Source organism: Miniopterus natalensis, chromosome X (genome assembly GCF_054644295.1).
Source record: "Miniopterus natalensis isolate mMinNat1 chromosome X, mMinNat1.hap1, whole genome shotgun sequence".
In the NCBI taxonomy this organism is placed as follows: domain Eukaryota; kingdom Metazoa; phylum Chordata; class Mammalia; order Chiroptera; family Miniopteridae; genus Miniopterus; species Miniopterus natalensis.
The window spans coordinates 101,685,232-101,711,730 of record NC_142103.1 but is presented as its reverse complement, the minus strand read 5'-3'; the positions used below and the strand labels follow the sequence as shown (position 1 = coordinate 101,711,730).

Genomic DNA, 26,499 nt, shown 5'->3' with positions numbered 1-26,499 from the left:
ACAAAGAAAACAATGAATGCAACCTAGAGGGCTCCTAATGAGGACAGGAGCTGTTGACTAGATGGACCATGACAATGAAAACAGGTTCTGTAGTGATAATATCTATTAATCTCCTAGTCAGTACTGGAACATGAGGTACTTCCCAGATTGCAGCATGTGTAATAGCGGTAAACCCTAACTCATAAGTATAAGGAGCCATGCTCACGTTTACATGTCCACTGTCCATTAAGAAAAAGACTGTTACACCAATTAGTAAACAGGGTAACACCTGAGGCTACAAAATGTTTTTAAACACTTTAGCAGTATCTGTTTCCTTTTAAACATCTAACATGTTCCTTATCAGTGAATTTTTTGTAGGACTAAACTGGAGTCTGTCAGGACCTCTAGTAGCAAAACAATGACCACCACTTGCTTGTGTAACTATTTTAAATAATGTACTTGAGGGTAATAAAATCATGATTAGTACCAAAATATGTAAGTCAGGCTTCACGCTAATTCTCCAGGAGCAGTCGGGACTAATTAAATATAACCACATTATATGTAATGTAATTAAGTGACTAATCACCTGGATAAGACATTCACCCAGCCCTGGCCCATTTGGCTCAGTGGTTAGAGCGTCAGCCCGTGGACTAAAGAGTCCCGGGTTCGATTGCTGCCAAGGTCACGTACTTCGGTTGCAGGCTCCAGCCCCAGCCCTGGTCAGGTACATGCGGGAGGCAACCAATCGACGTGTCTCTCTCACATCCGTGTTTCTCTCTCTCTCCCTTCCACTCTCTCTGAAAAGCAATGGAAAAAAATATGCTCTGGTGAAGATTAAAAAAAAAAAAAAAATTCACCCAGAAGTCCAGTTAAAATACAGGAGATACGCATACACACACACACACACACACACACACACACATACATGTGCCCATATAATGGGGATGGAATAAAACTGTTCCAGTCACAATTCTTAGGAGAAGTAAGAGTGATGACTCATGTTTATAAAGCACATTACATTTTACGAAACACCCTTAGAAGTATAGCAGCAACCTTGAGTTAGCTGTTTTAGCCCATTTTTCATATGAGAAAACTGAGACTTAAGAGAGATGAAATAGCAAGTCCAAGATCATTTGATTAGTAGTTGACAGAGCCTAGGCTTGAACCTGGAGCTTTTGTCTCTAAATATGATGCTAACATCCTGTTTCAAATAGCAGCCATAGGGAAAGTGATTGATCAAAAAGCTGACCCGAGTGCCTGTTACGGCCTGGCACTGCGCTCAGTGGCTTCCTTACCTCCATCCCTCCTGAGACTATAGAAGGAGCCTATCTGGGCCCTCAACCCCATGGTGCTCCATTATGGATCAGACTGGGCACTTGGAAATAACGGGTAAGCCCAAGACTAGCAAAACAAAACACTCTCAGTGTCTGCCTTCAGTCAGAAGGCCCATCTCCAGCTCATGTCAGACGCACTTCCAACAAGCACGCCCAAGAGGTGTCAGATTTTAAGGAGAAGCAGAGGGGGAGGACCATGTTAGGGATGGAAGGGGAGAGAATGACTTCTCTCTTAGGGGTGCAGGGCTGAGGGGCATATCAAGAGCATGCAGATAGGACGGGCATTGCTAGCGCCAGTACACATGGATAAGTATTTGAAGGGTAAACACTGTGTGCAGAAACCATACAGGGCTGTGTGTCCCCATTTAGTAAAATCAATATATTTCAAAAGGAGGCAAACACATCCTGACACAGGTTTCCACTGAAAATCTTCTTGGGACAAGGTGAAGAAGCAGCAGCTAGATATTTTCTAACCCAAAGCCTAGTTTCCAGGAACAAAAATAAGTAAACACACATGTGCAGAATGTACTTAGGTAACGCTGTGCTTCCCATGAGCGTGTGGCTTGGTCCTTTGCTCCTAATGAGTGAGGAGAATGCCACCCAAACCCAGTCACTGTGGTCACATAGGACGTTACACTTTACAACATGCTCTCAGCCGCTCTTCAGTATGATGCTCCCCACAAACCCTGTGGGCTAGATGGCTCCCTTTTACAGGTGAGCAAACTGAGGTCGAGAGGCATGGAATGACTGCCAACATCACAGTGGGGGCAGTTATCATCGAACTGAGGAATTTTTATTTTTTTGATTTTAGAAGAAGGGAGAAGGGAGAGAGAGAAACATCAATGATGAGAGAGAATCATCCACCAGCTGCCTCCTGCATCCCCCTACGGGGGATCAAGCCAGCAACCCAGGCATGTGCCCCAACTGGGAATCAAACTGTGACCCAGGTTCATGGGTTGACACTCAACCACTGTGCAACACCAACTGGGCCTGAACTGAGGATTTTAATAGCTACCTTTTCCTGAGTGCACCAGGGCATCTCATCTAACCCACCACCACTACGGTGAGGTAGTTAGTGTGAATCCCCATCACACAGATGAGGAAACTGAGGCTGCAAGAGAAAGTAAACGGGTCCAAGTTACATACACAGGTAGTCATGGGCCAAGCCAGGACTCTGAAGTAGGTGGGTAAGTCCGGAGCTGCTGCTCTCCATTGCCTTGCTGATGCCACCTCCCCGAAGCTGCTCTGAATGTTAACAAAGAGGAAGATGACGGTGACGGCTGTTAACACCTATAAGTGCTTTCAGTTTACCAGGTAGAGTTTTAAGGGCTTTACATTGCTGATTCATTTCATCCTCACAACAACCCTGTGAATAGGGAGAGAGGTATTAACCCCAGCTTACAGAAGGGGAAACTGAGGCACAGAACAAGGAACTTTCCCAATTTCATGCCCCTGTGAAGTGGGGGAACAGGATTGGAACCCAGGATCCCAAGTCCAGCAGCCTAACTCCAGAAGCCACCATGCTGTCGGGGCTTCCTGTGTTCAATTGCAGCACCTGTGTTTGGAAATTCCATACCTTAATTCCTAATTATTTTTACAAAAAGCTAAATATTTAAATAGCAGTTCGCTTGTAGATGGGTGTTAAATGTTTTGTGTGGTCTCTGTTTGTGAGTGCGATTAAATATTGACTCAGTTCCAAAGCGGCGCCGTGGAGATGTTTCCACATTTAGCGCCTCGCCTCTGAATGAGGGGGGCCGGTGTCACCTGTTCCATCGGGCAGCACCTGGGCCCATTCTTTGACAGGCTGCGCCCCCTGCTGGTCTCTTTGCAGAGCTGTAACGATGTCGTACAGGAGCGGTTTGGGCCGGAGCTGAAATACGACATAGCCCTGCGGCTGGCGGCCTTGCAAATGTACATCGCAACCGTTACCACCAAGCAAACACAGAAAATCTCCCTCAAATACATCGAGTAAGTGCTTATGGGAGCCATTTTGGAGACAAAGTCACTGCCCCCCTTAACGACCAAGTGTATTTGTTATCCATGTCTCTATTTCCAAAATTGATCTTGGTTGTGGCAGACCACTCGTTAAACATGGGAAAAATAGCGTGTGAAAAGCATGTTCGCTTTTGGTGGAAGAGATCCATTTCTTACATAATCCACATTTAGAGAATTGTGGTTAAAGTGAGGGTCATATTTAAAATGAAACACATTTTAAAACTCCTAGATGGACTTGGTTCCAAGGAAAGCTTTGGTCTCAGTGCTTTTCAGAGAGTAAGCTGTTTAATTCTCACCACATCCCTATGAGATAAATAGGATTTTTGCTCCATTTTATCGAAGAGCAAGCCAAGACACAGAAGGGTTAAGTAATTTGCCCAAGTCACACAGGCTGTTTATTAGGGGGGCAGAATTCAATCCCAGGCACTGAGGCGCAACGTTGCACTAGAGGCTGTGTGATCATTTGGAGCACCTGTGTTTAGAAAGTGGCCTGCATAAGCCGAGATTACTTTTAGGTGATCAAAACAGGGCACAAACAGCAATGTTCTAAGACAGTCAGGAAGGCGAGCGTCTGGAGTGAACTGTGGCAGGGAGGGGAAGGGTGCTGCAGGCTCGCCCTGGCTTGTGAATGGGGTGTTCTTCGGGAAATGTGAATGCCCGCCTCGCCGAGGGCGCACTTACAGCGCCAGCGTACTACCGCTTGGACCCGAGACGATCCCCTCCTCTTAACAAAAAGCAGCTTGTGTTGCCTTCAGTTGAGGAGTCTGTTGAAGGGTCGTCCTTGCAAAGAGAACCCTCTGTCACCCCGTCTGTACGCTCCCCGTTGGCAAGCAATTCAATACCCTAAAGCAGCCATACTTGCTTAACCCTGGCAGCTCTAATGCCCAGGCAAAGGAACACACATATTTCAAAGTTCATGGCAGGGCTGAAGCCGCATCTCCACCTAACACTAAAAGCCTTAGAGTCCCCTCCATCTCTGCCTCCGAGAGATGTACAAGCTGACTGAAACCCTGCCTTCCAATCCCAGGGGCTGCCTATAAAGCCATTCTAACGTCCATAGTGCCGGGATGACCCCCAGGGGGCACAATGGCTTCTTCTCCACAGGCCCATGAGCCTGTTTTAGGGAGGATTAGGTCTCCACTTTGCTGACTCCAACGCCACTGTTCTTGCAACACAGTTCCCCTTCAACACCTTCAACAAATTATTGTGTGCAGTCTGAGAACCTCAGGTCTCCCAGTCCCAGTCCACCCCTTTTCACAGATGATTTCTCTCTTTCTCTTTTGCCACACGTGCTGTGACTGTAGCCTGAGAGAGTCACTCACAAAGAGGTCTCACATTCATATGACACATCCATACCCTCATCCACTCCCCTCCCCGAAGTCGTTGGGCACGGATGAAAATGGCTTGCAGTTGAAAGGCGGCCTGCACAAATTGAGATGGCCTTCAGGCAACCGAAGTGCATTTCTGTTCCTTCTCTCTGGACCCACATTTTACCAGGTTGAACATGGCAGTCCAGAACTTCCAGGATAACTTAGCTTGATTAAGAAGCCTGCAGCATCTACAATAATGTTTTCATTAATTACTTCATACACCAACAAATGTTCATTGAGCATTTTATATGACATTCACACTGGGGCAGTATAAAGTATAAATGATAATCTTAACCATCCATTAACCTGTGACCTGATTATAAAGATAAGACATAAAGAAACATAATGATTTAAAATAATAATACAAGTAGAATTATAAGGTAGCCCCTAAGGAGTGCCAAATGATGGGTGAAGACAGCAAGTTCAAGCTGAGGAGGAAGAGGAGGAAAATGGTGATTAAGAAAAACACCATCTAGGTTAATATATTTTTAATATGTTAAAATTTTATTTTAATATGATTTTAAGTCATTTTTAATATATTTTTACCCAGTAAAAAGGTGTCACATTTGCATCTTAATAGAAAATGGATTTTAAAGAGAGAGGTTTGCATGCATTTTAAAAAATGTTTAAAATTAGCCCATGAATAAAATACTTAGCACCATATTTTCAGAAGCAGTAACATTCTAACCTTTTTATTTTTAATTATTACCTTGTTTCTAAGACTAATGAAAAATCTGAACTAGCAAAGAAAAGCTTGAATGGTCAAGTGGAAGAAGGTTGTCTTCCTACCCTTCTTCAGAGAGGGTCTGGAGCAGGAGAAATAACCAGAACCTTCTCGAAGTTTTTCACATAATTTAGAAGACACTGGTTTGGGCACACGATCAACCAGGATAGAGTTCCTAAAATTCAAAATATGGAACCTTCTTAGGATAGGGTTGTCATCATAGGGAAATGGCCTCTTGGCAAAAAATATATTAACCCAGTCCCATTTGTTTGTTTTCTCTTATTATGAGATGTTTGTGCCTTCCCATCAGTACCAGATGGGCTTACAGGCCATGAACCCCACCCTGACTCCACACCAGCAGCGCCCCCCTCCATCCCCCACCCCAAGCAGAAGAAGTTGCTGGAAGGAGACATGAACTGGCTGAGAGAAAAGAGAGCTGTGTGTTTCCAGGGAAATGGCCACTGGTGAGGGAGATGGGAAGGGGACGTGGTTCGGGGCATGAAGAAGCTGCATCCGTCCTTCCAAGAGGGGAGAGAGTGCGCACAGGCAGGGGGTGGTGAGAGTGGGAATAAACAAAGAAATGGAGAGAAAGTGGTGCTGGAAATACAAACTCAGATATGTGAGCGAATTCGAAGAGACTCAGAGGTGGGTTGGGTGAAGTCTCTTCCATTCCCACTGATCCCAAGTGCCTGTTTCCTTTCTCTCTGGAGAGTGAGCAATACGTTTCTTTTAATATGAGACACGTGTATTAAAGATCAAATAGTGTTTCTCCAGTGCAAATTAAAAGTCTCCTTTCCCTGCCTTGCCAAGACTTCACTTGTTCCAGCAAACATCAGAGTGCCATTTTGTTTTAGATAGCTCCTCATCAGAAGAATGTGAAATTAAAGATGTGCTCTTTATTGCAGAAAAGAATGGGGATTAGAGACTTTTCTTCCCTCTGCTGTGCTGCAAAGCATGAAAGAGAAGAACATAAAGAAAGCACTTTCACACCTTGTCAAAGCAAATCAAAACTTGGTACCACCCGGTAAAAAGGTATCACATTTGCATCTTAATAGAAAATGGATTTTAAAGAGAGAGGCTTGCATGCATTTTTTAAAATGTTTAAAATTAGCCCATGAATAAAATACTTAGCACCATATTTTCAAAAGAAGTAACATTCTAAACTTCTTTTTAACTATTACCTTGTTTCTAAGACTAATGAAAAAGAAGTATTCTTATGGAAACCTACTTATTTCTTGCAAGCTATAGACTTGTATTGAAGGGGGTGTTCACATGGGCACGCAGGAGGGCCTGGCATAACCTCTGGTTAGAAGACAAAGTCGTAAGGAAACCTTACATTTCCATCACGCCCTCGCTTTGCGCTCAGACCAGCTCTCGGTTGCACAGCAGCCTGCACAGTTCCTTGCAGACCAGATACACATTAGTTACACCGGTGTTCTCTACCTCAGGACCACTGACCTTTGGGACCAGATCATTCTTTGCTGTGAGGGGCTGTCCTGTGCACTGTAGGATGTTTAGCAGCACCCCTGGCCTCTACCTGCGAGAGGCCAGTAGCAGCCTCAATTGTGACAAACAAAAATGTCTCCAGACATGTGCCCTGGGGAACAAAATCACCCTAGGTTGACAACCACTGAATTAAATCTTACTTTTGGAAGGAAGAGAAAATTATTTCTGTCATTCAACATCATTAGTGTTAAAATATATTTTTTATCAAGTAGGAGGAACACAAAGGATATTTTAAATAAATAAAGAGCTGATTATAGGTAATACAAAGCAAAGGGTTTCAGGAATCAAAAAGAGAAGGAGCTTTAAAATACTGGCACCATAAAATTGGAAGCAGTCTAACCCAAGAGCATTTTCCAATTGATATTGGCCATAGAAACTTGGGAGACTCCAGTACAAATCACTGTTTATGCGGGCAATTCTTTGGTCTTAGGATGTGATTTTTTAAGTCATTTTTACTGGCTAAGACATGCTTATTTCTATTCCCTCCTCACCTCATGGCTTTTTAAAACAAATAATCAGGTTCAACACACTATCAGCACCTTTTACTTACTTCCAGTTTCTGGAAGCATTCAGCTCACAGAAATGTAGCAGGACATCATGATCAAGATTTTTAAAATTTCAGTTCTGATTTGCCCAAAGTTAATTTCTTTTAACGAACTTGGTAGGATTTTTTCCCAAGCCTGGCCTACTGGTTTTCTAATTTGGATACCTGCTCTAAAATCGATCTATCTACCTATCCATCACTGTCTATAAAGGTCATTCCTTCTAGCCAAGGGTGAATGCTTTGCTTTCGAATCTATCTGCAAAGTGCTTAGGGTTTTTAAAAGAAGTAGGATGGATGAATAGTCCTAAATATCAGTTACATAAAGGGTAATGCACTTAGGTGTGGTTAACAAATGAGTTGGCAAGTCACCTGCAATTGAAAACAGAATTTGACAGTCACTGCTACTCAGGGTCCATACCTCGTTGGAAAATCTCACCCCCAACAAACATTCCTGGCACATTCAGTATGAACCATGGACTTTTTAAAAATCAAGTACTTTCTTATGATGTGGGAATCTGCATATTTAAGTCTTTATGAAGATAAATTTTATCTGGATAAAACTTTTTTTGTAAATCATTCATGAATCTCAATAGATTCTTAGAGGTGAAGGAATAAAACAGGGACTTAGTTCAAGCATTTCCACAATGATTGGAGTTCAAAAAGTTCATTTTCCCTCAAAACTTCCAAAGAGTTGAGGAAACTTGAGATGGGCATGTACAGCCTGTTTGAAGGCTTTATATAGATTGCAGGTGTGTATTCAAAACAGCCCCCACAAACTCTGCAGACAGGTAAGTCTCCCGTGTGATGGGAGGATGTGTACAACCTGCCTTTGTCCCTAATTGCAAGTGGAAACCACCACTCGCCTCTTGAAGTCTCCTCATGAGCACCTGTTCCAGTGGAAGAGTTTATCATCTTGTTCTCCCTTTGTTGAGTGCCCTGGCCCAGCACATCTGTTCTTATGAGTCCCCACACATTTCTCCAAAATAAAACAAATTTAATCCAAATGTCCTGTTGCTGCCCTTCCTCAGGAAACCAAATACAGAGCTTTTTTTTTTCATTCCTCTTGAAGAGTCCTTGTCACACACCTATTGGCAGTAGAGTCATCTTTTCATTTGCCCTTGTTTTCAGCTGGTTTCCAGCAGGAACGGAGTCACACCTAATGGAGTTAACACCTGACATTTCTTCTCTCTCCACAGCTCTCTGCCCTGCAAGCCAAGGTCCATTATCTCAAGTTCCTCAGTGACCTTCGTTTGTATGGGGGCCGTGTGTTCAAGGCAACACTAGTGGTAATTTCTTTTTTCTTGCTTTTTCTGGGAATCCATGGAGGCCTGCAAAATGTCACTGCATTGGCTGTGTTGAATGAGCTACTTTTGATGACAAAAATCAGCTATGAATATTTTCCAGCCTTTATTTTAATCGACTGCACAGTCTGAAACTATAGGAAGAAATGTTAATTAGATAACGGACTGCAGAGTGCCCTAGAGAAAGAAATGAGAAGAATGAAGAGAATTGATACTCTGACCATGGCCTTCCTTTAAATCGTTGGGCCAAAAGTTGCTTTCGCATTTAAAAAAATTCTCATTTCTAAAAGTCTCTCATGATTATGAATGTATGTGCTATGATAACATTTACTTTCTACACTATTCTTAATTTTGCAGAGCCTCAATGCAATCATATACCTGGTTCTTCTAATTGGGTCACTTAGTATAGTATAACCCAGAAATACTTTCTAAGGAAAATGCAATTTAATAAAAAACATTCTCTTAGTCTTAGAAGTATAATATTTTTACGTTTTGTCAATGTCCCTTTTTCAGCAGGCAGAAAAGCGCTCAGAAGTGACTCTCCTGGTTGGGCCCCGATATGGCATAAGCCACGTCATAAACACCAAAACCAATCTGGTGGCCCTTTTAGCTGACTTCAGCCATGTGAACAGGATTGAGATGTTTACTGAAGAGGAAAGCTTGGTGAGGGTGGAGCTCCATGTGCTGGATGTGAAGGTAAGTCGTTCAAATGTTGATACATGGCCTTGATTTGAACAGCTCATTTGTGATACACTGATGATATTTACAAAGCAGGTACAATTTCTTTGTGTACAGGGTGTCAAAGGTGTGATGTGGTACAGAAAAAAGTCCACCCAACTCAGGCCTGAGGGCTCCAGTCCTCACTAAATAACCATGTGTCTTAGGGACAAGTAGCTCTTCTTCTCTGGGCTCAGTTTCTTCATCTACATATAAGAAAACAAGTGACTTCATTTCTGAGGTCCCTTTAGCTCCAGAATACATGAGTCATAGGTAGAGAGTGGGAGAGATTTTTCACTACTAACTTTTTAGAATATATGAGTCTTGTATAGATAGGGAGATTTTTCCCAACTTTGATTAGTACGCCCACTCCCTTTTGTTAGATCAGGTCCCATGTGTTTATTCTTTTGGAAAAGCTGAGTATTTTATTCAGTCTATCTTTTCATACTTTAGCAATTGGTAGTGGCTGAACATCTGGCTCCTATGAATGTCATGACCATTCCATTTAAAATAACAATCTGAGATCATCCTCAAAGGATACAACTTTACTCCTAAAACAGAAGTTGATAGGAAATAATCCAGGTCCCCTGTCCCCACCTTCTTGTCCCAGTAATAAATGAGCCATTGGATTTGGGCAGTGTTGATATATCCAGTGTTGCTATGAAGAGGCACTGGACTGGAAGAGAGGCAGTGGCTCCACAAAAGAAACAATGTTGACCTGAAGTGCTCTGAGAACAGGCGGGGGGACCCACTCCCACTAGGGTGGCATGGGAGGAGCGTATTAAGAGGAAATGAGCCCAGCCAGGTATGGCTCAGCGGTTGAGTGTTGACCTGGGATCCAGGCAATCGGGGTTCGATTCCCGGTCCGGGCACATGCCTGGGTTGCGGGTTCGATCAATGACTCTCTCATCATTGATGTTTCTCTTTCTCTCTCCCTCTCTTTTCCTCTCTCTGAAATCAATAAAGATTTAAAAAAAAAAAAAAAAAGAGGAAGTGAGAATATGGGAAAGGGTTTCTACACAGTAGATTGGACAGCATCAGTGTGCTCTGCAACAGGAAGACGATGACCGTGAGGATGTGGAGCTCTGCCATGTTGGCCATGGCCCATGGGATTTCATGGGCTGAACCCAGGGGACTCTATTTGACTTCAAAGTACAAGAGTAGACTTGGAATGCCTTCCCTAGGCTATGACCAAAGATGCTGAAAACAATTGCTCCGTCATGGAAAAAGGGCGAATTGGCTGCAGTCATCACAGACCTGCTAAACAGAGATCTGTCCCAAACAGAAGCAGGTGGTTCCTTGCCTGGGTAAAAGAATTGTGGGGTGGCTTGAGGTGAGGCCTCAATTGAAATGGAAGGAAAAGGCAGTTCATTAAGTAGTACAGAGGCTTTGTATGGGAAGTTAGATTCTTCCAGCAGGGCCATCAGACCTGGCTGGTGTCCTACAGCTGGAGTGAAAGCAAGAAGCCTATCACCTCCCTGTTTCTGTGTCTCTCTGGGTGTCTGCTTTTTTGTTGTTTCCTTATTTCCCTCTCATTCTGTCTCTCTTTCAACAAGAGCACACCAGCCACTCTACCCTTCCTAACTCCATGAGAATAATTGTGGTGTTTTTTTAAAATACATTTTTATTGATTTTTAGAGAGAGAGGAAGGGAGAGGGATAGAAAAAGATAGAAACATCAATGATGAGAGAAACGTTGATTGGCTGCCTCCTGCACACCTCCTACTGGGGATCAAGCCTACAACCTGGGCATGCGCCCTGATCTGGAATTGCACAGTGACATCTTGGTTCCTAGGTCGAGGCTCACCCACTGAGCCACAGTGGCCAGGCTCCATGAGAATAACTCTTCAAATTGAACACTTCCTTCCCTATATGCCCAAGGTCCATGTCCAATGAAATAATAACCTCATTGTTTCCAAAAGTTTTAGCGAGGCCTTTTCTCAACTCCCATCTCTCTTCTGACCTCCTGTTAATTTACAATTTCTTTTAGAAGCACCCTCTTTCTGGATGTCTTTGACACTTTTCTTTCAGTCTTAGCAGTGATTTCCCCTGAAGTTTTACTTCTCTTCAACACTAATTTTCATCACAAACACAAACTTAACTTCCTATGATTTTTCAGATTGTGGGTTCATATCTGGTAACAAACTCCTTAACTATCACTTTTTTAAAATGTTAACTATTTGGGAACAAAACCAATGCTATTTTCTTTTTAAAATGATGTCACCTAAATGTTTTTCAGTTAGACTCTCTGTGTTACACCTGACCTTTTCCCCACATTTACGTTTCTCCAATGAAATGGTTGCTCAATTACTTCTGTTGTTTACATTTCATAAGCACAAATACAGTCATTGTCACCTGAGAGTAGTTATTACAGAGAGATGGCTTTAACCAGAACATTCTCTTTTGTGTAGCCCATCACGCTGCTGATGGAGTCATCAGATGCCATGAACTTGGCCTGCCTAACAGCTGGATACTACAGGCTACTTGTGGATTCCAGGAGGTCGATATTTAACATGGCCAACAAGAAAAATGCAGGGACCCAGGACACAGGTATTCTCTTCCTAACTCATGAAGCACTGACATTCCCTCCCCACCCCACCTGACAAAATAATAAGGACCTTTCTTGAAAAGTTAAAATTACATGCATAAAAATCTAATGTCCAAATTTTACACAAGAGCCTTCAAATACATCCAATATGGTCTAATTTTTTCTCTCTGAAAATGCTGATTTTCTTTTTCATCACATTTTGCACGTCACTCGGGAATGCCGGGACATATCTTCAAAGGCAGTGATTTGATTACTGTGATGGGAGTGAGCACAGTCCCTACGGCTGGGTCTTCATCTCTCCCTCTCGCAGGAGTCAGGATGCAGAGAGCTAACAATGGAATGCCCAGCAGGAAGTGTGAGCCCAAGCTTGAGGCCTTGTCCCTCGAGGTGCCCAAGGCCCAGAGGCCTGCGACCCTCCTCCTGCATCACACACCTCCAGGATCTGGGAACTCCCAACAGGACGACTTGGGTACTGCCCAGCACTGCATTTGGGGCTTTAGGAGGGACCCTGGCAGCCATCCTAGCTCTGTACTGGGAGCTTTGAGATAGCAAAGACATCAGATACTTCAATCCTGCCACTTGACGGGACTAATAGCCCACAGTGAGGACAAGGAGGGCTGCAAGTGTTACACTGATCATTCCTTTGAGGGTGGGTGACTTTCATTTGTTTTAGAACTTTTTTCTTCAGTGTTTGACATTTCCTCCATCCCCAGTGGGCACTCAGTAAATGTGGCTGATGGCCAGACACAGTGATTTGAGCCAAAGTTACTGACCATGAAAAATGTCTAATCAGGGGTCCTGTAATCAAGATTGCTTTTAAAAGCAAGGGAAATTCTTAAGAACACATTTCATTGTCACTGTTTCTGAGAGAAAAGGCAGCGAGGCAAAAGAAGGGGAGAAAAATCCTCTTACTTTGAAACTTAGCAGAAAACAAAAATGATTATTCCATAAATATATTGTGATGTGTAAATAGACACACAGAGACAGACTCACACGAAGTTTATGATGACAGTTGGTTAAGTGGAAGCAATTACAGTCACAGGGTAAAGGGAAACCAGAGAGAAAGAGAGGGACAGGCATGCCAGAAGGCAACTTTGACTTGTGACGAGATTTAATCCAGCCCCACCTTGAAATGACTGTGTGTGTGTTTTTAATTTCTCTAAATTTGGGTTTTTTTCATTTGTAGAATTGGTATTAAAAACCTAGTTTGCAAGGTAAGGATTAGAAAAAAAATAAATTTATGTACCACAGGTAAAACAATGGCCACTACCTCTACTAATAATTGGCAAGGCGGGGGGGACAGAAATGGAAAAAATTCAGAATGAAAGTGACAGAAACACAGAAAAAAAAATGGAAAACAGACACATGGCAAAGAAAGATCCTGAGAGACACAAATGATTAGAAATAAATAGGGAAGGAACGAAAAGGAGGTAGTGAGTATGTGCTGGGTTTGGTGGTGAACATTTTTATGACCACCTGTTTCCACTGAGCTAGGAGATTTAGAGCAATTTAATGCTGACCTTTGAAATTCCGAAGAGCAGTTCAGCAATTTAACACAATCCTTTAACATTGGAAAACTAGTTTTTGGCTTTTTATTTTAAATCTTAAAGTTTGTCCTGAAAATAAAACCTTTCCCCGTGGACTGTTAAGGTTGTACAGATGCACGAAAAAACCAGACATACCACTCTAAAACTGGTTACAGTGATAAGAGCCTCAGTTCTGTCCACTTTATAGTGACTCACAACGTAACGTTTAATGAAGTTTCAAGAGGCAAAGACTTAGTTCCAGAAAGCATTATCACCACAGGGAAAGAACGGAACTTCAACCTTACAGTAATTTCTCCCATCTTTACAGTGAGAATGAGGGTGAGGGCACATGTTCCAGGTATCTCTTTCCACTCTGAGATAGAGAGAGGTTGAGAGGGAGAGCACGTGCACATGCACGTGTGTGTGTGTGTGTGTGTGTGTGTGTGTGTGTGTGTAAGGCAGGACAGGGAGAGAGATGGCACACTCTAATAAGCAACTGGTTGACTCAAGCTGAGCAGCAGCCCAATACTTAGCACCCTCTGGTGGCAGAAAGTCCTCTCTTCCCTGCAGAAACTCCCAAAAGGCATCATGACCCTCAAGAAATAGAGAGTGAAGTCTGCTTAGGCCAGTTCATCCCTAGTCCATTCTTTCCTTCCATTCTGTGAGAAACTGGACAACGGTAGACATCCTAATTTCCAATCCACATCCTCTGTGTCTCCAAAATCATTCCAGATCAGTTCACTTTTCTGGAAGGCAGGAAGGAAGGAAGGGAGGGAGGGAGGGAGGGAGGGAGGGAGGGAGGGAGGGAGGGAGGGAGGAAGGAAGGAAGGAAGGAAGGAAGGAAGGAAGGAAGGAAGGAAAGCCAAAATGAGTGTGTATTCTCTTCTTGTCTCAAATTGACCAAAGACCTTACTCAAGATTTCTAACAAGGAAAAGTGAGCCCCTATTTCTTCTTCTCTATGTTGAAAATTAACCTTCAAGTACTTTCAAAATTCCCAAACCCACATATTTATGCATCTCTAGGTCTTAGGAGGATCTGAGTAAGCATCTCTTACCTTGCTTTTAGTGTGCTGACCTATTCAGTTTTCTTGTTTGTTCAATCTAGGAATTGGCAAACTATGGCCCATGGGCCAAATCTTGTTCTTGTAAATAAAGTTATATTGGAACTCAGCCATGCACATTGTATTAGTTTCTTAGGGCTCTGTAACAGTGACGTATAAACTTGGAGGCTTAACATAACAGAAACTTATTCTCTCACACTTTTGGAAGCTAGAGGTTCAAAACCTAGGTGTTGGCAGGGCCATGCTCCCTCCAAAGGCTCTAGGGGAGAAACTTTTCTTGTCTCTTCCTGCTTCTCAGGGCCATCAGCATTCCTTGTGGCTGCATAACTCCAATCTCTGCCTCTGTCTTCACATGGCCCTCCCCTCTTCTCTATGTGGCACAAGTCTCCTTCTGCTTTTCTCTTATAAGGACACTTGCCATTGGACTTAGGGCTCCTACAATAGTTCCGGATGATCTCATCTCACAATCCTTAATTTAATGATATCTACAAATACTTTTTCCAAGTAAGGTCACATTCACAGAATGAACATACCTTTTGGGGCCACTATTCAACCCACTATATCCATTTGATTATGAATGATCCCTGGCTACTTTTGTGTTATAATAACAGGGTTGAGTAGTTGCTCAGCTGAGCAGTTGGCCTGCAAAACCTAAAGTATTTACTATCTGGCCCTCCCTTTACAGAAAGTGTTTGCTGACCCTGGTTTAAAGCCATCACAATTTTTCTGAAACACTTTAGCTCCCCCTGATAATCCATACTCCTGACACACATGTGCATGCATGTGTGCATGTGCACACACACACAGCCAGTTATAATGTGGTTTGTTCTTAATAAAACAATGCTGAACCCCCACAGGTATATTTATTATAAGATAACATGCAAATATGGCTGGAGTGTAACTCAATGTGTTCAAAATGATATGTTTTATTTGCTATTCATGAAAAATAATATGTATTTAGTAAAATTACTTGGGACATTGTTCAGCACTGTATAATTTGGGGGGAGCAAAAACCTCTTCAGTAAATTGATTTTTTCCCTTGTCTTGTATATATGATGTCAGCATTATACAAACTTGGGCCAGGGGGCAATTTGAGGGAACAGATGGGAGAATAGGTGTCCCTAAATTTCCTCAAAATGTTGTCTCTGAAATCTACATAGCAGTACAGGCAGAATGACACACTGACTTGTCTTGTTAAATATCAGGAGCAAAATCTCCACTGCAAAAATCCCTGTTCAAAGACCCTTGAAGAGCAAACTAAACAACAGTTTTTAAATTAGGATTTTGCTGTTTTAATTCATGAGAACCCTCAAGCAAGTCTTCAGAAAGTTCTCATGACACAAATAAAAATTGAAAATAGTCAAAGTATTAACTATGCTTCGAAATAGCAGAGAGAAGTATATTACCTCGGAATGCTCCACATTCTGCACTACATGCAGGTGCACGCATACAGGCTCGGATACTGACATTCATGCATTGATATATAAACATCCACTAGGATATTGTAATGATCATGTAATAATGTAATATTATATTTTATTGATATATTTTATTATTACATTATTACATGACCATTACAATCTCTTCTAAAGTATGTGGTAGAAGGATGTGGATCCTTGACTTTCTCTTAACTCAATAAGGAAAAAGTTCCACATTTTCCTCTACAAAGTGGACGATATTAGATCTTGCTTTACGAAGGGCATTCTATTTTCTGGAATAACAGCCTACTGGATTACCACCTTTAAGGATTTTAAAAGGCATGTTTTATATTCACATTCACAGATGTAAATGAGGTCTTTTAATAATAGAACTAAGGGTCAGATGGAATTAAGCTATAGTTCTCTACTCTCAGATGGTATTATATTTTATCAAAGAGCAATTATAATTTATGCAATATCAATTCTATTAAGGTCAGTTCTCTTAACCAAGAAATCCTTACACCTGAAGCCTAAATCAACCACTACCATATTTGGAAATCTGAATAACCCTGTTTTTACAAAAGTGATGCTGTAAGTCATTAAATTAAGAAACCGAGACAAGGACCCCAGAAACCAGACAACACTGTAATGTGTCTTTGCATGATTCTTTCCCTTTAGGAACTGAGAATAAAGGAAAGCATAACCTCCTTGGCTCTGATTGGAACTGTATACCCCAAATGACCACCTTTATTGGCGAAGGGGAACAAGAAGCCCAGATAACATATATAGATTCAAAACAGAAGACCGTTGAGATTACAGATGGCACCTCATGTCCAAAAGACCACCGGCACTTGTACATTGCCAACACCTATAATTCAGATGAGCTCAACCAACAGCTGACTCAGCCCGAAGATGCTCCACTTGAGGCAGACTACAGAAGCCTAGCTCAGCGGTCCCTTTTGACCTTCTCAGGACCAGAAACTCTAAAGCAAGCACAGGAGTCTCCGAGAGGAGCTAAAGTGTCCTTTATTTTTGGAGATCTCGCCATGGATGATGGTATTAATCCCCCAACTCTCAGCTATGATAGGCTGCTGGACGAGAGTCCGGAGCTGCTGGAGAAGCAGACGGATCTGTACATGAGAAGTGCCAATGACATGAAGAGCCTAGATCTCGCCCCGGAGGCGGAGAGCCTCCAGTTTGTGGAAAGTTCCGTTTATGCGAACATAGGTGACGTGAAGAACTTTGAGGCCCCGCAGGGCATGGAGGAGCCCCTTCTCCACGACATCTGCTATGCGGAAAACGCCGACGACGCAGAGGACGAAGACGAGGTGAGCTGCGAGGAGGACCTCATGGTGGCGGCCATGGACCAGCCGGCCATCCTCAGCCTGTCCGGGTCAAGCGATGACATCATTGACCTCACGTCCCTGCCACCTCCAGAAGGGGACGATAACGAGGACGACTTCCTGCTGCGCTCCTTGAACATGGCCATCGCTGCCCCGCCGCCGGGCTTTAGGGACAGCTCCGATGAGGAGGACTCTCAGAGCCAGGCAGCTTCCTTCCACGAGAACAAGGAGCCAGGCAGCAGCCTGCAAAGTGATGACATCCCCGTGTCCCTCATTGACGCCGTGCCCACCAGCAGCGAGGGCACGTGTGAGAAGGGACTGGACAACACCGTTGGCTCCCCGCTGGAAGCTCTAGAAGCTCTGTCCGTGTCCGAAGAGCAGCAGACCAGTAACAATTCAGGTTCTTTCACGATTGTTACATTTATTCACTGATAACCATGTCATCATTCATCCCATCAAGCCATTTGTCCCTGGAGTCCTGTTATGTGCTGTCCTCCATTTCACGCATGTCCCATTCCATAAATGTGCAGACACGACCATCATGGCTTTTTTGTGTATGTGGTTTCCTTTGTTACTTTTTTTTAAACATGTGGCACATTTTTTCCCCCCATTTCTGGAACAACTGTGCAATAAACTCAAAGTCCTTACTGAAAAGGGAAAACCTTGTTTTATTTTGTTCTAAATAATGAGTCCCATTATCGTACATGTCTCCTGGTGCCTCTGATGCCTCTATTAATCGGTTCTTGTTCTTTACGGCATGCAGGTGTAGCCATCATGAGGGCTTATAGTCCTGAGTCTTCCTCAGACTCGGGCAATGAAACTAACTCTTCCGAAATGACTGAGAGCTCTGAACTGGCCACAGCACAGAAGCAGTCAGAGAACCTCTCCCGCATGTTCTTGGCTGCTCATGAAGGCTACCACCCCCTTGCAGAAGAGCAGACAGAGTTCTCCACCTCCAAAACCCCTGCTGGGGGCTTGCCTGCAAAGGCCTCTCGCACCCTAGCCGCCCGTCCAGCGACTGACCTGCCGCCCAAAGTTGTGCCTTCCAAGCAGATGCTTCACTCAGACCACATGGAGATGGAGCCCGAAACAATGGAGACCAAGTCAGTCACTGACTATTTTAGCAAACTGCACATGGGGTCGGTGGCGTATTCCTGCACCAGCAAAAGGAAAAGCAAGTTGGCCGATGGGGAGGGGAAAGCACCCCTTACTGGGAACCTACCAGGGAAAAAACAGCAGGGGGCCAAAACAGCTGAGGCAGAGGACGACGCCAAAGGTAAATTTGGTACCGTGTCTTCAAGGGACAATCAACACCTGAGCACTTTTAACCTGGAGAGAACTGCCTTTCGCAAGGACAGCCAAAGATGGTATGTGGCCACTGATGGCGGGGTGGCTGAAAAAAGTGGATTGGAAACAGCAACAGGGATAATCTTTCCAAGAGCTTCTGGTCTGGGAACCAGGGAGGCCGAAGGGAAGAATGAAGGGGTTCCCGATGGGGAAGCCAATGAGGTTTCAGGACTTGGCCAACGGGACCACTTCTTAACTGACATGACCTGTGTCTCTTCAGCCAAAGACTTAGATAACCCAGAGGATGCTGACCCATCTACCTGTGACCATCCTTCCAAGCTTCCTGTGGCAGAAGAGAGTGTGGCCCATCTTTGTGACTACCACCTGGCCAAGCGGATGTCATCATTACAGAGTGAGGGCCACTTTTCTCTACAGAGCTCTCAAGGCTCTTCGGTGGATGCAGGCTGTGGCACTGGCAGCAGCAGCAGCACCTGCGCCACACCCGTGGAGTCCCCACTCTGTCCCTCCATGGGGAAGCACTTGATTCCTGAGACTTCGGGAAAAGGCGTGGCTTATGTTCCTTCAGAGGAGAGAGCCACTGGGCTTCCCAACCACGGAGCCCCCTTTAAGGAATTACACCCACAGACAGAAGGGGTGTGTCCACGGATGACAGTGCCCGCTCTGCACACAGCCATTAATGCTGAACCCTTGTTTGGCACTTTGAGAGACGGATGCCATCGACTCCCCAAGATTAAGGAAACCACAGGTACAGCAATGAGGGATTTAGCATTTTGCCTTATACACCAGAGACACGAAAACCAAATTTACCACAAACCTAAAAGCATGAAATCTGGAAGAAAATCAAAAGTTAGAATATTTAAAAAGGCTGCAGGCAGGACTGACCAGGTTAGGTATCAACCATTAATCCCTCAGTGTTTAAAAAATACTCAAGTTTCCAGATCTAAAACAATGGCCAAGATGGCATTTGCTCTTTAGAATCTTGCTCTGTCCTTGCTTTTAGAATCTGATGGAGCAATATTTTTTTTCTAAAATCTAAATGTAGACTTTTAGCAGTACGCATTGTGACTTTTGGTTACAAGATCGTATTGCTTAGTCACAAAATGGTTTGTTTTCCTTTTCAAGACATCGAATTTCTAAATTTGCCATTTCATTTTTGAGAGGCAAGGATCATAGAGCAGGGTGTCAGAGAAATTGGAGGGACTAGGGAAGATCATTTGCCTTTCATCAGTACCTACAGATTCCTCTTGACTCTGTAAGACTCTCCTAGAGGAGTATTCTGAAATGTTAATGAGATCTTATAGTGGTTAATTTCTATTCCTGCTCTTTTAAGATTATATACTTTCTCAAAACCCACCACTCAATTAAAAAAAAAAAGGCTCTGGCTAGGTAGCTCAGTTGGTTAGAGCATCATCCCCATACACCAAGGTTTCAGGTTCAGTCAGGGCACATACAAGAATCAACCAATGAATGCCTCAATAAGTGGAACAACAAATCAATGTTTCTCTTTCTCTCTCTCTCTCTCTCTCTCTCTCTCTCTTTCTCTCCTCCTCCTATCTCTCTCTCTCATATCTAAAATCAGTTTTTTTAAAAAACCACCACTAGCTTCACCTGCCGTAGGAAACCCGCCTATGAATTTATGTAACTCATCACCCAGCTAGTATCTTTCTCTCTAAACTAATTGAAGCATGCTGTTTAATCCTTTGCAGTTTACAGAGAGCTTTTATCTAACTTACCCCTTGCTTCTCACAAAAATTCTGTGAAATGGAGATTTTCTTCACATGACAACTTTTCTGACAAAAGTTGAGTAATTTGCCCAGTGTCTCCACTTTACAACCTATACCAGGAAAATTTCTCAGGGTCCTCTTTAAAAGGCGAGCTGATTTAATTTGCATTGATTACATTAGGTCACTTCTTTATAAAAATTAACAGATGCCAGGATTAACCTAACTCCCTTGAAATGAAACTTAAATGTCATAAATATGTTTAAATAATCTATATGTAGGATGTATGTTTTGTAATTAGTGTCTAAGCTTTGACAGATAAATGTTTGGGAGCAAAGTAATTAATGTAATTCCATTATCGCCCTGAAAACATTGGGGATTTCTAGACAATTCCAAATGAATCAATAGTTTAAGAAATAACAGGTCACAGTATTTTTTGAAATGTATTGAAATGGAAATCTTTTATGTGATGTCAGGAAGCAGTCTTTGGAAAGTGGGGTGACCCTGATGAATGGCACCCCTTCTAGAATGCATCCTTGGGAAACAACAGACATCACAGAGAGATGCGGTGAAATTGACCACCCATGAGATGTTTAATGATTCTCTCTGTTTTTCTACTACCCCTAGTGTAGCTTTGACAGAGTCTGAGAAGGAGAGACAAGGAGGCATGACTTCAGTTTGGTCTCAATATCCTGAAGCTGATCCCATCCTGCTACCATCAAACATTCACTCGGAATCAAAAGTGCCAATTCCAAATCAAGACCCCAATGATTTCTCCCAAGCATACCAGGCCTACGGAGAGGCTGTGAGCTGGCAGCCACTGGATCTGAGAGGAGAGAGCCATGGGACACCCCCCAGCCAGAGGGCTCTGAGACGTAGCAGCAGTATCCTCTCAGGGTGTGTAGGTTTGGAGACCTTCCGAGGAAGAACCAAGGGTACAGTCAGCTTAAAGTGTCCAGGTATCACAGAAGCACAGGAAGCCAGTTCAGAAAAGCAAGCAGAACTGCCCCTGGGAAAGAAGCTCACTAAAAGTTTTTCCCAAAGCTCGATGCACTTTAGCTCTGACATGAAGGTTCACAAAAGGTCCCCAGGGGCTCTCAAAGACTCAAAGCTGTATAAGACATTACCATTGAGGAAGCTGGAAGGCAGCAATTGGAGATGCCGGGGACCTTTCAGCTACTGCTTCCTAAGCCGAGGGCAGGGTGAGGGTGAGGATGAAGGGGAGGAGGAGGAGGAGGAAGAGGAAGGAGAGCCCACCCACCGGGTCTCTTGCCTCTTTCCACTACAGATGACTCAAGCCATGCAAGAACCAGCCAGCCTGCCCCTGGCTGTTGGGATTCAGAAGCAAGCAGGGGAGCTGTCCAGATGTCCAGTGCTGAAGGGCTGGGCAGAAGACCTGAGTGGCCCAGATGACATGGACTTCAGCAACCTGGCTTTTGATGCCCAGATTGCGAGAATAAGTGCCCTAAAGCAGAGCACATATGCAATGCCTGATGGGTTCCTCGCAGCCCAAAATGATGCCAATGAGCTGCTCTGCCTTGTCAGGGCAACCAAGGGGAAGAGAGAGGAGTCACGCCCTGAAGCATATGACCTTACACTTTCTCAGTACAAGCAACTGTTATCCATTGAGTCCAGACAGTTGGGAAGTGCCTGTAGGAAAATGGCAATGGCTGAGAAAAGCCCAGAGGAGATGCTCCTAGCTATGACTTCCAGCTTTCAAGTGCTCTGTTGCCTAACAGAAGCTTGCATGCGATTAGTTAAAGTCGTGAGCTCAGAAACACAGCGGCAGGAAATCGTAGTGAAAATCGATGAAGTGGTCATAAACTACATTTGTCTCCTGAAAGCTGCCGAGGCAGCCACCGGAAAGACCACTGAGGATCCCAGTGTTGGACTCTCGACTCGACATTCAACCACCATGGCCGCTCTCGTAAGCACACTAACACGTTCTCTCAAGATGCTTTTAAATAAATAAAGTGTGAAAGTCACATCATAATCTACCTTTGCAAAGCCATACATGAACTTTTATTTACTTTCTGTGTACGATGAACAGATGTCTCCTTTCTTCTCTCTGTATATTTTGTTATTTTGTATAAAATAGGAGATAAAAGTCACATTGGTGAAACGTTGAAATGTACTAATCAGATGTATTCTGTTTATATTACACATATATACATGTAAAAGAAATATACAAGAAAGTGAGGACATTTGGCTATTTTTCGTATAGTCAAAACTTGGGATATATGAAGTGAAATTTTAAATTCTACCATGTTAGAGCAAAACAATGAATCCCATCTCCTTTCCTTCCAAGTAGATACTTGGAGACCATATCATTCATATTTAGAAGTCAAAAAAACAAAAATCACAGTGTATATAAAACAGTACTTATGTTTTAAAAGTATGATTTTTAAGCATTGGAAATAGCAAAAATACATTTAAAATTCAAGAAGCTATTATGAATTATTAGAGAATATATATAATAAATTAATTTTTTGCTCATAGTATTTGTCTATCTGATGCTTTCTTCCAAGAATCCTACATATTTCATTTTGGCTTATTCCATTTGGGTTAAAAAAGGGTGGAGGTGGATTCTATTGTGTCAACACAAATGCTCTTCATGATGTTCCTAGAATTAAAATACTTCCCAAATAGAAGAACAGAGGGAATGATGGGCAGGTTCCTGGGTAATACCTAGTTATAGATTATCTAATTACATAAAATGAATGAATTAATAATACCAAAATTTAATTTTTTGATGAAAAGACTGATCTGCTTTGACTAAATGTCAAAATACATAAACCAAAGACATCATCCACCCCCCACCCCCACCCCCACCCCCCGCTCAACCATGAAACTTAGAATTCCCTTAAGAGTGACAGAACATTTAGTAAAGTATTTGCAAAACTACAAAAAAGGAACATTTAATGATCATTGAAAGTAAGTACAGATCCAGTCATGTAAAGCAGACTGCACAACAACCTGATTCACATCTCAGATCACAGCTCTCAGGATCACAGAGCTCCATGCCACACCTCCACTACCAGGGCCAGTACTTCCAACCCAATTTGGAATTACAGCCTAACAGGGACAAAATTTCAAATCTGGAATGTTCAGGAAATCAGAGAGAGATGGCTACTCTCATATAGAAGCCATGATTAAATAAATAATTAGGTATTTATGAAATGATCTAATCTGGATTGGCTTGTAGACATATGAAAGCTGAAATAGAAAAAAGAAAAAACAAGTGCTAAATTTGACCACTTTAGGTAAAACTGATGGAATGCAAAAAAGTTTTCAGAACTGTCGTCTCTCTCAAAATGTATCTTTGGGTCAAAGCAAAAGAATGCAAACTCTGCAATTGTAAAATAAAATTGACATGTACATATATACTTCATGGGTTATTTAGTGCTCAAGCTACACACACTCCTATTTATGTATGTGGCTCCTTAAAATATGACAGGAGTATATGCCAAGTACAAATATTTCCATTTTTGTAGCCTACTGGACAGGAGGCATAACTCAGTCTACAGTCGCTATCTTTCATCAGTTGTTCTATAGAGACTCAATAACAAAAGTCACACGTAGTTGTAGATGGTAGCATACAAAAGGAGTTTAGACATGTGTTATTAAAAAATAATGTTTAAATAATAAAACATTATTTTATTACAATTCTAAATACTGATGTTTGATATTGAGAAATAATGGTGTTTACTGTGGAAATTTTTGGTAAATATTCTGTGTACTAAAATACATTAATAGGATGTGTGTTCTATGTCAGACAATGTGCTAAACATATCACATGTATTATCTCATTTAATCATCACAAAATCTTATGGTTTGGACACTGCCATTAATTCCCTATGGAGGCAGTATTGTTAAGTACTTAAGGACATGGGGTTTGAGGTCAGAAACTTCTTGATTTAAGTTTGAACTCTGCCATTTTCTAGCCCTTTTATCTTGGGAAACCCAACCAATTTTTTCTGTGTCTCATAGGGTTGTCATGAGTTTTCAGTAAAATTATGTATGTAAAGTTCTTACCACAATACCTGGCAGATTAAATAATTAATGTTAGATATTATTATCATAAATATTGTGTTACATATAGTGCCCAAGATAATATGTGGGGATGTTTGCTTTATATGCATATTGTATCCTGACAATATGTACAGAATACATTATGTGTATTGTATGTGTATGAAAGAAATGTGCAAGGACGTGATGATCCTTGTTCAAATCACATATCCAGTTGGAACTACTTCTTTGTTTATTTCAATTATTTGAGAGGCCTCAGTGAAATATCTCTGGGCCTTTCTAATCAATTTCCCATTACTTATGGGTGCTCCAATAAATTTCTGTTTCTTGTAAACAAACACTTTATTACTTAGAAAACCTCAAGGGGCCCATCATTCACTAAACATAGGATCCCTAAGTGGGGTCCATGTCCATTAGAGTATAGGAAGAACATATTAAAATGATACTTGTGTTTATTTTTATCTAGCCTTTTTATGTTCGTGTATGTTTTATAATGGCATAATAGTACAGTGGTATATGTACATTGTTTTAAATAAATAAATGAATTAACAAGCATATGCCTGGTGCATGTATGCAAAAAGAGTGTTGCAGGTAAGGTTGCATTTACTAAAGTTTGGAGATCGCTGAACTAGAGAATAAAAATTCTTTGTATTTGAGGTTCTTTACATTTATTCCCCAGCCTCATTTTTCAGTTGTATCACCTATCATTTTTATTAATTTTTTATTATAAAACTTTCAAGCATACACAGAAGTAAATACAATAATAGAATGAATCAATATGTACTCATCACATACCAACTCATGTCTAATCTTATTTTCTCTATTTCTACACATCTCCTCCCACACTGTATGTCTTAGCAAATCTCAGACATCATAGTATTTAATCCATGAATATTTCAGTAAGAAATCTCTATAGATAAGAACTTTTAAACTTAATCACAATGCCATTTTCATACTTTTAAAAATTAATAATTCCCTAATGTTATCAAGTTATAAATATTAGAGAAATAAATGATGAAGAAAGTGAAAATCCCTATAAACCCAACCCCAAGGATAGTCACTGTCAACAATTTAGGGCACCTTTTTTCCATTTCTCTCTATATATTTATACTAAAGTATTATTGTATGTGTTTATGAGTTTAACTTTTGACTTAGAAACTTGTCTTGACCACATTTGCCTTCTGTTTGAGTCTCAGTTGCACCATATTTTATGTAAGTGGATTGGCCAGAAAGGATATGATTGACACGCAGAAAGGCAGAATACTCAGATAAACCACCACCACAGCATTAGGCTTATAGTAAATCCAACAACTAATGCAATTGCCTCAGACATTAACATTAACACAGACTCCCAGGCCCAGCTGGAATTAGACTAATCACAAAATAAATTATTTTTTCAGAAAAGAAAGACACAATATTGAAATGACCAGCTACAGCAGCACTGCAATGGATTAATTGCTTTTGCTTCCTTTTGCTGTGAATTTGATCTTTCATTATGACTTATCTTAGGAAAGACAATCTTCATTTGTTTATGTTCCTGTTACATACATTTCTAAATGCCAGTTTGTTTGTTTGTTTTTGTTTTGTTTGTTTTTTTAGTGTTACTCCTGAGCAGCTCAGTATGTCACTAATTTATTTCGCCTGGGTTACTCCTAATTTGGCAATGGGAGGAGTTTGCGCTCTGTGACTGGTTCTCACCATTCATAATTGTGTTAACTGTTTTCGAAATTGAAAAAAAAGCAAAATCAATCATGTTTAGGTGATTCCTATCGCTTCCAAACGTTTAGAAATCTTCACAGGGATAAAAAATACATAGATAGCACATTGTTTCTCTCTAACCTGATTTTGTCTCTGCTTGGAAAGTGGTCATTTTTGGTGTGTGTTTGTGTGTGTGTTTTGGTGTATAGAGGTTTGACTGTATAGAGGTGTCAGGGAGATGTTTGAGTGGATAGTTGTGTGTGTGTGTTTGGGTGTACAGAGGTGTAGGGGAGGTGTATGAGTAGAGGCGTGTGTGTATGTGCATGTGTCCATGTACCTGTGAGACTAGTTTTCAGTTTGGCTTCATGGATTTCAGAG

At 42.0% G+C, this 26,499-nt stretch overlaps 1 protein-coding gene across 1 annotated transcript in view; it reads left to right on the top strand.

Annotated features, from left to right (window-relative positions):
* The window catches only part of FRMPD4 (FERM and PDZ domain containing 4), an 81,218-nt gene extending 58,511 nt beyond the window's left edge, over positions 1-22,707 (top strand). Inside the window, exons 8-15 of the mRNA XM_087813499.1 lie at positions 3,145-3,281; positions 6,308-6,434; positions 8,649-8,738; positions 9,267-9,449; positions 11,881-12,019; positions 16,701-17,765; positions 18,129-19,418; positions 21,027-22,707. Coding sequence (XP_087669625.1) covers positions 3,145-3,281; positions 6,308-6,434; positions 8,649-8,738; positions 9,267-9,449; positions 11,881-12,019; positions 16,701-17,765; positions 18,129-19,418; positions 21,027-22,366 — 4,371 coding nt within the window. The 3' untranslated portion in view covers positions 22,367-22,707. The remainder of the gene's footprint in view (positions 1-3,144; positions 3,282-6,307; positions 6,435-8,648; positions 8,739-9,266; positions 9,450-11,880; positions 12,020-16,700; positions 17,766-18,128; positions 19,419-21,026) is intronic.
* The last annotated feature ends 3,792 nt before the right edge of the window (positions 22,708-26,499 follow it).